Here is a 13,982-nt window from a genome sequence, read left to right as displayed (position 1 = left end):
CCCCCTTAGAAAACGGTGTATTATATAAGAAAAAAGGTACATTCAGAAGCGGATGGATGACACGAAGTCGTCAGGGTAGACGAAATGCCCTTGAAATATGATGTTGGTGGGGGACAGATGTGTAGGTGGAAGTGAGCAGGCGTGTGGCGCTAACAGCAGGGGCTTGTCCGGGGGCAGATAGAGAAGCGTTGCTTTAGTCGCGGGGAGGCTGAGCTGGAGTGCGTGATCGAACTAGCATGAAGGAACGCAAACAAGAAGATATTTCGCTCGCCACAAATATCGCATCTGCTAATACAATTAGTAGTGTGGTATCTTCAACCGGTCAGTTTATAAAATCGTGTTATTTTATGTATTAAAAAGGTCTTTACATATATAATTTTTTTTTAAATTTCCCCCAAAAAAATTATTTGTACATATGCGCGCGCACCCACCCACATATACGTAGATGTTTATAATTTTATAAAATTGAATGAATGATTGTAAACATTTAAAAAACATACCTGTACGATTAAAATTCATTTCATAAACATAAATGTTTACGTAATACTTTACAAACTTTTCTTAATTTTTAATTTTGCATTACTAAAAATATTTTTTTAGTTTTTCTTACAATCAGTTGGTACTCGGTTCGATTCCCAACAAAAGTAGATCAAAAAATATTATAAATAAATGTTATGAACGAATTAATTAGTTATTGAATTTTAAGTAATTTATTTAATTACTGGAAAAGGTTGATACTCGTATTTAAAATTTTTCCTTCTGAAAATTAGTAATATATATTTTTAAAGATTTCAAATCTTTTAATTTTTAAAGATCTGAAATTTGTTTTTAAACGTATTAAATGTTCCGACATGTTGAAATTCATTCCTTGGTTAAACCTTGAATCATTAATCTGAAAAAATCCGATTTCTTTGACTATTCTTAAAATTACCTGGGTATAGTTCACTTGATATAACAAATAAGGTAATATACCGAATGTCCTAGGTTTCATTATCAATTTGGTTTTGATAATTTTTCATCATTTACTATTTTATCACATCTCAATTACAAGTTAATAATTGGATTCATTCATTAAAGGGAAAAAACTCGAAAATTATCAATTTTTAAATAAAAGCTAAAGATAGGAAATATATACATCGAACATATACGGATTTTAACATGGAAAATAGAATAAATGAAATGATAGATATAAAGATGCCAAACTCTTTCCGGGAATTGAACTCGTGATCAGCTGATTTAGAAGCCAACTCCACTGAATGCCCCCTACTTAAACTTTTGTCAAGGTCAACTGTAAAAAAAAAGCGAATATTATTTATTTCTGTACTACATTATCCGTTAAGCCGGCAAACTTGATCGGCGAAAAGTTACGCAATTTATTTTTGAAAAACTTTCTGGCTAATTCAATCATTTTAAGCCCTATTTTTTTTATTTTATTTTTTTATGATTAATTCATCATATATCCTTGAAAAGCATGAAATGGGAATTTTGTAGCGTATGAATAATCCATGTCTAACAGTTTCGAACCCGGGACCCCCGGATGAAAGGCCGAGATGCTACCATTCCGCTGTGGAGGTATTTTATCTTATGATAAAATAATTAAAAAATGTTCGATTAGCCTGCTTCAGTGTTTTACGATAATAACACCATTTATCGTAATAAATTTTAATGTTATTGATTTAATTTTTTTTATTATTAATTATAAAATTACTTATTTGATTATATTTAAATCTTTTAATTTTAATTTTTAAAGCTAGGATGCTCAACAAAATAAAAGAATGATAAACATTTTTAATATTAGTATTACAATTTCGAAATATAATTTTTCGATTTTTTTAAATTTTGGGGCTCATGTATCAAGGTGCTTTTTTAATGATTAAAATATTCACTAAAATCTCTTACATTTTTATTATTATTATTTTTTTTTTTAATTAGAAAGCTCCACATTAGGGGAGGGGTATTAAGTTATTTTAGTAACTACTGTTTAACAAATTACGTTTTGAGCATTAAAAATGAGAAATTGTGAGAAAAAAGTTTTTTCTTGCATGGTGACTTACGTACTCAAGGGAAAACATTCAGGTAAAATTGTTAAGAAAATAATCAATCCCAAAGTGTAAAAGTGTGAATAAAATTTAAAAAAAAATAATTTAAAAAAATTTTTTAAAATACAAAGAGTCAGCCATAATTCTAAACAAAGTTTTAATTTTCTAAGAAGGGTGAAAATTTCTGGTTAATTATTTTTTTTCAAGAAATACTAAAGAGTGAGGGCTATTAAACAATTAATATTTTTACATTCAAAATGGAACGGGTAACTTGCGAGAAGGATTTAAATAAATTTTTAACAATTAAAAAATGTGTTTTTTTTACCACAAAGGCTAATCGAACATTTTTTAATTATTTTATCATAAGATAAAATACCTCCACAGCGGAATGGTAGCATCTCGGCCTTTCATCCGGGGGTCCCGGGTTCGAAACGGTTAGACATGGATTATTCATACGCTACAAAATTCCCATTTCATGCTTTTCAAGGATATATGATGAATTAATCATAAAAAAATAAAATAAAAAAAATAGGGCTTAAAATGATTGAATTAGCCAGAAAGTTTTTCAAAAATAAATTGCGTAACTTTCCGCCGATCAAGTTTGCCGGCTTAACGGATAATGAAGTACAGAAATAAATAATATTCGCTTTTTTTTTTTACAGTTGACCTTGACAAAAGTTTAAGTAGGGGGCATTCAGTGGAGTTGGCTTCTAAATCAGCTGATCACGAGTTCAATTCCCGGAAAGAGTTTGGCATCTTTATATCTATCATTTCATTTATTCTATTTTCCATGTTAAAATCCGTATATGTTCGATGTATATATTTCCTATCTTTAGCTTTTATTTTTGCTGAAGTGTCCCAGTAAAAATTTGAAATTTTATTTTTGTCAAAATACTCATCCCTTTTTCGAGTATTTGCAAAAATTTAATACATCCGTTTCCTCCGAAGGTAGTACCTCTACCAAGTTTGGAGAAAATTGGTCAAGAGTTATAATACCAAATACAGGCCAACATACACACGCACAAACGTCCGCCTGATGAAAATAATTTTTTTTTGATTTGGAAGTTCAAACTTTTTTTAGGTTTTTTTTTTAACGATCTATATACTTTCCCGTTATAGCTACTGTAGCAGTATTATCACTGTAGCCGAGAAAGTAACAAAGTTATCAATGAAAAAATCATAGATTTCGCAGTTATTTAAAAAAAAACTGGTGAAAATAAATTTGTTAAAGCCTAATCCATTTTCATAGTATTTTTTGTGCGTAAATGTGTTTTATCTTGTAATTTAGATCCATGTACTTAATCATTGTGTAGCATCAAAATGGCCAATACCCTTTATTCATGTGGATCCTTTCAAAAAATGTACTGAAGTCTAAGTACATTTTTATATTAAAAATATTTTTACTACCTAGCTGAATTAATTGCAATTTTTTTTTCGGCTATATGTTCGATTTACAAAAAGGAAACTTATAAAACAATAAAAAAACAATAATTTAGTTTTAATTATTATTAATTAGTAAAGATCTTTTACTGATTATGAATGAAAGTCCATTTAAAACCATGACCTCGTTTATATTAAACTTCGGACCTTTAATTATTAAATATCAAGTCATTATTTTCAAATCATTTATAAAGTGATGGGTTGACATTAGTGTAGCTACCCTATCCTATTTATATTGCATTATAATCTTATATAATATTAAATTTAAACATTTTTTTTCATATTACAATTTATTATAAGCGTGTCAATACACATTATTTGTATTTTTTTTACAAATTTTGTTTTTATAAGATAGGCATTATTAATATTATTACGTTCTATTAAATGAAATGTTTTATCTCTTTAATTTTTAAATAGATAATTTAATTTTTAAATAGCAAATGTAATATTATATTTTATTACTTTACATCGGAACACTCGTTTATAATTCTGTTTTGTAATATGTCGACATTAGAAAATAAACAACAAATATGTATATGTAAACTTCTACCACGGGATTATTTTTTTCTGTTTATCTTCCGGAACTACCGTAAGGTATTACTTCAGGGGGTGAATGAGGATGATATGTATGAATGTAAATGTAGTGTTGTCTTGTACAGTCTCAGGTCGACCATTCATGAGGTGTGTGGTTAATTGAATTCCAACCATCAAAGAATACTATTGTCCACTATCTAATATTCAAATTCGTACAAAAGTTATTCTTGCCTTTGCTAGGATTTGAACCTTAGAATTCTGGACTTCGAAATCAGTTGATTTCCAATGAGAACCGCTAGACCTACCCGGTGGGTTTAACAATTAAGCCTGCTATTCTTCAAGATCTGCGAAATCGAATTTTACAGCAGTGAACTCAATAACCAGGGACCAGTTACCAATAAAAATAATTTGGGACCAATTAAAATAATAAACTGTTATTTATAAACCTCGATTTTTACATCCTTGTACGAAGTAAAGGAAGTATTGTGATCGCGTAAAATTTCGGTTTTCAGATTTCAACGGAAATTTCCATTTGATCATCCCTGAATCTATTTTGACTATTTTCGGCGTGACGTCTATACGTACGTTATGTGTGTATGTATCTCGTATAACTCAAAAACGATTAGACGTAGAATGTTTAAATTTTGGATTTAGGACTGTTGAAATATATAATTATACGCATGCACCTTCCTTATTGATTGTAATCGACTTGATTAAGTGTCCAAAAAAGCTCAAAATCCATATGGAAGTTTTCTTAACTGCAGTAATAAGCCCTCATTGAGAGCTTTTCAGCGATGTATAAGTGGCATTTATTTTCATTGGTTTTGAATTATAGCTACAATAAAATTTTAATTAATGAAATATTTGGTTCTTACAAGGGGAAGATACATCGGTTTGAATTTGACTCCATTTCCTTTTTTTTAATGGAAATTACTTAAAATTTCATTTCACTAACAGATTTTTTTTCAAACTTTTTTTATTGTTATTATTGAATTATTATTTATTGTAAAACGTTTTTTACAATCAGAGGTTAATAATTATTAATAAAACAACATCATTAAATTTAAAAAAGTTGAAAAAAAAGATTTCACCTGTGCTAAGGAGGGATAAAAAAAATATTCATCTTAAAGTTAAGAAAAACTTCAAATTTACTTAATACAATGGTTGCACGTGAAAAAAAGTTTTACATGTTTAGCACAAGCCCTATCTTATAATTCCAGCAATAATTTGGTCATCCCTTGCCGTAAGGGTTGGCATGTCAAAAATTGTTTCAAACAAAAGTTTTAGGTAATGTTTAAAGGACTATCGACCACTTTAAACCGATTGGATATTGTACCTATTAAGGTAGGATTTTGTTTTCGAAACCCCATTTTTTCCACCCCCCTGAGCCAATGGTTGGTGGTATAAAAAAACTTTACTTGCATAATTTTTACTTAAAGTTATAGCGATATTTTGTTTTTTCGAAAAAGCCTCCTCGTGGTCCGATTTTGCCCATTAACGAACTCGACCGAGATTTTGGGTCGTTATATTTTATGAATCGATTTGAAAGTGATTGGCACAAAATTACGACAGTTATTATGTCCACTAGAAATTGAAATATATATATGAGTGTATAAACTTTTGAGATGATGGTGGTTTTTGGGTCTGGGGGATGTAAAATGCGAAGATATGTCGAAATTTTTCGGAAGGCGAATCATGGTAACTGTTACAATAGGTAGTTTTCTTATGAAATAAATCTACCTAAAATATTACGACCTAGAGATATTGTCTTAAACGATTTGTGATCTATTTTTTGAAACAGGGATAAAACCAAACCAACGAACGAGTTTTTTGGTTTGGTTTAAACTCATAAACTCATTCAGGAGTTATCCTAAACAAGCAAATATTAATTTTATGTTAATTTTTAATAGCAGTCTTTATTTATTAACTCCTTGAACTAACGTGTAGTTCATTTATTTGAAATAACTGTAGCTTTTAAATGATAAAAAAATATTTTCGTAAAAATTTTTTTAATTTTAAGTATTTTTATGAAATAAATGTTTAGAAATAAAACTAAAATCGACAAAGCGTTCTGAGTTGTTCGTTTCCAATAAACTGGAATGACACCTTAAATAGTATTCTCTTTTGAAGTACTTAGTTGTTTGCAGGATTCAAAGGAAAAAAGATATCCTGTAATTTTTTATTGAAATCTTTTCTGTTATTGAAAAGTTATCAATGGACAAATAAACATATAAGCGTAAAATTCTGTGATGATCAAGTTATCATAGAAATATCAATTCTCTTCTTTATTTTAGAAAAAACCATTTGATGTTTTTGTGAAAGAAGCGTTGGTTTTTTTTTAACATTAAAAATCCAGCAAACAGATCTTTAGAAATCATTTTAAAAAAAGCTCATATCATTCAGGGAAAATCTAGATAAGTTTTTTTACTTAGAAAAATCGTTATTAATTAATGTGTTTTAAATTTTACCTTTATATTTTTTATAAAGTGTGTGTCACATTAAGTGTAAATGGTTTGAATCATTTCTTTAAGAAAAATAAATTACGGATTTTTTTAAATTAAAATTTGTTGAAATCACTATGATTCAAACAATATCTTTGTCCTTTTACAGTTCAAGGGAAACGGTTTTAACTGAACTGAATTCCGCTGCAAGTAAAATACAAGTTAATAAATTATTCAACTAGGCTTTATTTGAACGAAAAAATTGCCGTTAATTCACGCACCTTTTAATTTATAATTTTTTTTAAAAATCTGTTCATCTCGCGTTTCAGTTACTTTATTTCAGTTTCAAATTGTTACCAAATTCGTGTTACACGGAATTACAGCCCAAAATTTATTACAAAATGCTTATCATACTCCTGTATGCGCTTCTTTTGTAAAAAAAAGGTCACGAACATTTTAAAAATCATTTAATGGGACCGATACTTTGTAAAGAAACACAGCGTGTATTAAAAATAATGAACGATTTGAAACAATATTTCTTAATAATAAATGTATTACAGTCACAAGACTAATTATATACTATTCAAAAATGATGCCTCGAAAAACAACCTGAAAATCCTCCATAATCGACTTTGTGGAGTTCTCTTTCCTGTTAAAAAACACCATCTCAGGTCTCTTATGAGACAAACTGGCTTTCCGCGTGTTCTTTAATAGTTCGGCGCTTCCGAAACAGCCACTTTTATTACAACTTCATTTACCTCATTTGGCTTACAAGCACAAACACCTTTCAACTAAAGCAGAGAAGACTGCCTTAAATTCCATGAGTTTAACTACTACCTTTTTAGGTTCCCCCGTTAGAAGTGCTTCGGGTATATTCAAGAAATACAGAAGTTACTGCAGCTGTGATTCTGGTTTTCAGCTTATGCAAATCAGAAGGTAATAGTGACATTTTTTCACATATTCCCATAAGAAAATGTTACAAGGTGTAATGTCTGGAGATCTCGGGGGTCAGGAGCGTAGTGTTAACTTTTGGGCTTCCATACGCCCTCTCCTGCATCGAGGCAATGTTTCATTTAGAAACCGACGAACTTGGTCGTGCCGATGTGATGGGGCCCCCATCTTGATGAAAAATGAATTATTCAAAGTCTTCATTTAGTCGGAAAAAGCCAGTCATCCAGTCCTGCAGCATCTCAAGATAAAAATGCTTTGTTACCGAATTTCCTTAAAAAAAGAAAGGGCCATAAAGTTTTGTAAAAAAAATCGCAAAAAAAAAATAATAATTTTTGCTGAATCTCGCTCCGGTGTACAATCTTTTGCGGATACTGAATAGCCAATATGCGAACATCGTGACGTGAAACTTTACCGCTTAAATGAAATGTTGCTACATCAGTAAAAATTAACTACAGTAAGAACCGTTTTTGATATTTACTAAGAGCATAACAAAAAAATCTTCACTTTTATACGAAGAGCTTGTACCGGTTGCAGTCGGTACGGACTGAAATATAAGCGTCGTCTTATCACATGCCGAACAGTCATATCTGGTCATGTCGAACCGGTCATGCCTTACCAGCATCACCAGTATTTTCGTTGCAGAACTGTATGCAACGAATTAAAATAAGGCCTTATATATAATCAGTCCAACATTTCAGATGTTCTTGTTTGCTCAGATTCCATGAATGCCTTAAGAAAGATATGTCGAAATTTTCTGGAAGTCAAATCATGATACCCATTACAATAAGTATCTTATGAAATCTACCTAAAAAAAAATGATAATCGAAAAATTGTTTTGCACATAATATTACATTTTTATTCAGGATTCTTAAACTCAATCCTTCATGAATACATCATTCTTATTTATTTAATTAAATGAATTTTTTTTTTAATAAAAGGATTTTGAAAGGGATTTTGAAAGGTGTCAAAAACCCCTATTTTAAAGATTATAGAAGTAGCGTCGCCACCTCTCTTTCAAGTTGTCATACTTGCTAGAGGGGGTGCCAGTGACTCCCCTCGATCTGCTTCATTAGCCAGCAACCTGATCGACTCAAACTTAATCAACAATCAAAAATCAATCGGATCGATAGCTACATTTTATCGATTCAGTTCCATTCCTCAAGATGTTCCCTTCGTATCTCCAACAACTTTGATAATAACAATGGAATATTGTATTTTTACCCGACTTACATCGCCGTGTAAAATTTCAACATTATATGACATCGGGAAATGAGTTTAATTAAGGTTGTAAGATTTGAGGACACGGTTGAACCATTTTTAAGTTACAAAAAGCAAGTAAAATGAGTATCCTATGGAATCAGACTTCAAAAACGTAGTTGTTGAGCAAGGGGGTTAAGCAGGACCAAAACTCTTCTACTAAAAATCTACTTTTTTTTATAAATTATAATCTGAATACAGTATAATTTTGATATTAATATCGTTCAAGGAAGGAACAACTGAAGCCCCACCGTTTGTATTAAAACTTGATTTTGTTTCTAAATTATATTTTTGATGGTCGATAATTTTTATGGTAAAAGTCTCATCAAATCTGTTGTCAAATTGTTATACTGTACATTTTGATCATTTTAATTTTCTAAATATTGCATACTTGAATTATTAATATTTAACAATTATACTGGCGTATTTGAAAATTCTGTCAAGGGTAAAGCCGAGAAAGTTATTTGCTGGCTTTTTATTATTGGAAATAATAAATAGAAAAGTAGAAATATAGAAATAAATAGAAAATAAATAATAAATAAAAAAGTCAGGAACACCGTTAAAATTTATCTTTTCCCCGTTGTTCAATTGTTTATATATATTAAATATATGAAATAATATATTAATTTTTTATGTATCTTTTTTTAATCGTTGTTAACTGTTATGTCGAATGTAATATATAATATAGCAGATATTTAAAAACAAAATTATTGATTGTAAAGCTGATTAGAAGTAAACTTTATTGATTATTTATTTTATCCATTTTTGCTTACATGTTTTAAATTTTTTATTCTGTCGGTAAAGCAATTTTTACGATTTTTATGTACTACCGTTTTAGCGGGAGTTGCCTCAAAATTCTATAAAAAAACTTATACATACTCGTATATGCATACATAAAACTGCAGAAGCATTAGTATTTAATATACATAACCTTATTACAAATATCACTACGTATATATTATCATAAAATTTTATTACACATTTATGATTCTATGAAACATGAAAATTCAATAAAATCTCATTCTATGAAATACGTATGCTGAATATTACTTTATTATTTTTTTTACAACGCCTACCTCAATGGCGGAGTTGTAACATATCTGCCTTTCATCTGGAAGATTTATTGGTTTGAATGCCGGTCAGACTTGGCATTTATTATACGCTAAAAATTTATATAACATTAAGAAACTGTAATTGGGCATCTGCCTACTGTTTCAAAAGCAAATAAATATATTATTAATATCTGTGGTTACAAAAAAAGAAATTTGTATGTAGTAAAATACCTGACTGATTTACAGTTTTTATGAAGCGATTGTAATATTTATATTCTGAAATTTTAGTACTGTATTATATAATCTACAAAATATACTTTCAAATATAATGTGTTCCAGGTAAAACACAGTTGAAAGGTTTAATTAAGGGTAAATAAGTTTAATTAAGGTTTAATTAATGGCATTTTCTTAAGAATGATCGAGTTTAGTTTGAAAAACTCTTTCCTTTTTCCTGTTTAGCCTCCTGTAATTATCGTTCAGATATTACTTCAGAGGATGAATGATATATGTGAGTGTAAATGAAGTGTAGTCTTTGTACAGTCTCAGTTCGACCATTCCTGAGATTTGTGGTTAATTGAAACCCAACCACCAAAGAAACCCGGTATTCACGATATGGTATTCAAATTCGTATAAAAATAACTGACTTTAATATGATTTGAACGCTGGAACTCTCGACTTTCAAATCAGCTGAATTAGGAAGACGCGTTCACCACTAAACCAACCCGGTAGATAGTCTGAAAAAGTCTGATCGGCTTATTTTGCACATTATTAAATGATTTTTTTACCGACGTTTCGAAGAAAAGTACGGTATTAATTTCGGTCATACGGTGGGATTGGGGATGAAATTGATTTTTTTTTTAAACGAGAAGTACGAAAATACCATTCACTTAAAACATATAGGGAGTCCCACGAAGAAACTGAGAAAACTTTCAGGACATGTTCTACTAATAAAAATAATGAAAAACGTTCTATAAACATAGGTCTGCAAAAACTTTGTTTTAGAAACACGACTAGCGAAAGACGTCATTTTCAACGTGTTTGTTTTCTGCTGAACGCCAAGTAAATCATCGTGTTAATAATGATGAATATCATGCGATTCAGAAAAAATTCAACTATGTACTAGTACAAGTTGAATTTCATGTCACACTTGTTTGTATCCTTTCCGCCTACATAAGGTTAAAATTTTGCGACCAACCGATTACCCCCAGCGGTTAAACCTCCTGACATTGGCTTCTAGACGACGATGATGAGGTAAATTCAATTTTAATTACTGATGAAGCCACTTTTAAGAGAAACGGAGTCTTCAATTCTAAAAACAGTCATTTATTGAGTGAAGACAAGCCACATGGTACTGTAGAAAAACTAGTTTCCAATATATATTTCACATTAATGTTTGGTGTGGTATTATTTATGATAAAATTCTGGGACCGCTTGTTTTCAATGAAAACCTTACAGGAGATGCAAAGGTTCATTTCTTGAAAAATAATTTGCCGGACGTGGCGGACTAATCGATTGGCCATCACGATCATCTGACTTAACGTCACTAACAACAAGTTAATACTAAACAAGAGTTACCCTCCACCGCCCCCTCCGTTCCGAACCCTTAAGGGCTTTACCGGAGGTCATCTTTGAAACCTCGGCTTTAGTCATATTCCAGTCCGCCTCGGCTAGGATGCCACCGATGTGAATGCCACGAGTGACATTCCCATTGGTGTACTACTATTTAATGAAATCAAAACAAAACACATCTCACCGAGTCTTAAGCAAAATTGAAAATACCTAACTAAACAAATGAATTGAACTCCAAAAATACAGATGATGACATAACACTGAGAAAATTTTGAATTATTTCCTGTTAATATCATTCATGTTTGTTTTCTGGAAGAACAACGGGACATACAGTTTTTGTTTGCTTAGGGCGCAAAAAACATTGGTCTTAAGGCTATCACGATTTGCTGCAAAGTTTTACTACCCCACATTCGGCAGTTATGGATGTTCACCTTCGCATTAATGTCAAATGTTGACTCATAGCTAAAAATTACATTGTTTGAAAATGTATCATTGTCTGCAATTCTATCCATCATTTCACACAAAACTGCTGCTGAGCAATTTTGTCGTCATCTGTAATGTGTTGAACCACTGTTAGTTTATGTGGCTTTAAATGCAATGGTTTTCCTAATACGCACCAAACAGTCGTTTGTGAAATGCCACTCTCACCTGACAGAGGTCGAGTTGATTTCTTCGGACTACGTTTAAAGCTTTCTTTGAGTTGTACCACAGCAACTTCAGGGACGCGTGGGTGTCCTGGTGATTTTGTAAGTTTGACAGAACAACCTGTCTCAACGTAGATTTGGAGCCAAGAGTAAATTGTATGCCTACTGGGAGGCTGCCTACCGTAGTCTCTACGAAAATTACGTTGAACTGCAGTTGCTGACTGCAAATCGTGAAACAAAATACACAGCAACCACGATCCGGACCAGTAAATGTATCCATTTTTAACAAGACTGTAACAGCACTAGTGGCCGAATTCGGTACTAATGAAAAAAGGATTTGATGAAATGAGACCTCAACCGAATCTGTATGTTATCTAAATAAATTTTTATATGCTTTTAAATTTGTGAAGATCTTTTTGAATCGCCCATTATTTGACAATTTTGATTTAATTTTCTTTTACTTTCCCGGCGAATATAGCTAGAATATTAAAAGAAAAAATATAGTGACCAAGACAAAAATGGGAAATCGGTTTTTTTGCAAATCATAATTTTTAGGGTCTGAATAGTACATCTAGACCAAAAAAAAAATTATGTATGAATATATATGTTGCACTCTTTAAATGAGGTGTAGTCTTGTACAGACTCAGGCCAACCGTGGTTAATTGATGTGTGGTTAATTGAAACCTAACCACCAAATTACATCAGCATCCACTGTCTAGTATTCAAATCCGAATAAAAGCTACCGTTATTAGGATAAACTACCTTTAATAAACTACCTAATAAACTACCTTTATTAGGATTTACACTTGAAAACCCTCGACTTAGAAATTAGCTGATTTACAATGACAAGAAGATATTACTTTGCAATAATTCAACTTGTATTAATTAACAACAATGGAAGCTATTAATTTCTCATTAGGAAGTGGGATAGATGAAGACAAAGATGACATCAAAATCAAGTGCAAAAATAAGATAATTATCCAAACCCAACAGAGAGCCCTAACACCTATAAAACAATATAAATACTTATCTAAATCCTGTCACAGATTTGGAACACAAGTTACATTACAGATAAATGATTTATTTTAGTTAGTTTAAATATACCTTGTATTAAACTGGAGATAATTAGTTGAACAATCCTGGAAAAAATCTCAAACTTATTGACTCATTTTTTCTTAAGTAATACCTTGATTATTTATAGAATTGTTGTATATGCAGAATTTTCTGACAGAAAAATAAACCTTCACACACATCCCACTAGAGGGTTAAAGTAGGAAATTAACCTTTTTATAAATTTTGAGTATTAAAATTACAATTTTATAATTATATTCTTATTTTTCATCTTCTAACGAGGAAAATGAACCTTAAAGAACTTTTACAGAATCATAAAAATCATAAATGATAGGGAGTTGGAATTAACAATAAGTTTTTAACAGGTAAGAACTGGATCCGTATCAGAAAATCTGCTAATGAAAGTCTGAAAAAAGTGATACGGTAAGAGAATAATCATAAAAATTTAGTAGCAAATATAAAGAGCATTCTATAATGTAAAATACATAATTTATAACTTACCCACACATAAATCTATATTAGGGGTTCATAACTAATATTACTTAGAAAATAATAATGTTAGATTTTTAAAAAAAACACACAGATATTAAATATTAAAATGTTACAAAATTACGTAAAGTATAAAAAAAAAACTTTTAAATACATCTATTTCGTTCCTAATGACGTATTTATAACTTTTTTTTTTAATAGAAAGTAGCAAACTTTTATATAAATGTAATTTTCCTTTATAACGTAACTAATTTCCTTTCTAAAAATCATATTTATTTAAAAAGCAGTAGCAGGCACCTATGGTAACGCTAAAACTTTTTAACTGTAAAAGACAAAATACTGTATATAACAGTATAAAAGGCTTTGAACGGGTACAGTATTTTTATATTAATTTACTTCTTTTAATATTTAAATTTCAGAAAATAAATAAATTTTTATTAACTTAGAAAAAAAATAATTTAAGTTTATATTTTAAGAACATAAGACAGCTTTTGA

At 30.2% G+C, this 13,982-nt stretch overlaps 1 protein-coding gene across 1 annotated transcript in view; it reads left to right on the top strand.

Moving 5' to 3' along the window:
• The first annotated feature begins 202 nt into the window (after positions 1-202).
• Positions 203-13,982, top strand: part of LOC142328805 (sodium-dependent proline transporter-like) — a 268,485-nt gene continuing 254,705 nt past the window's right edge. The window contains exon 1 of the mRNA XM_075372849.1: positions 203-321. Within this exon, the coding sequence (XP_075228964.1) occupies positions 237-321 (85 nt within the window). The 5' untranslated portion in view covers positions 203-236. The remainder of the gene's footprint in view (positions 322-13,982) is intronic.

The sequence above is a fragment of the Lycorma delicatula genome, chromosome 8 (assembly GCF_047948215.1).
Source record: "Lycorma delicatula isolate Av1 chromosome 8, ASM4794821v1, whole genome shotgun sequence".
Lineage (NCBI taxonomy): Eukaryota > Metazoa > Arthropoda > Insecta > Hemiptera > Fulgoridae > Lycorma > Lycorma delicatula.
This window is presented reverse-complemented; position numbering and strand designations above follow the sequence as displayed.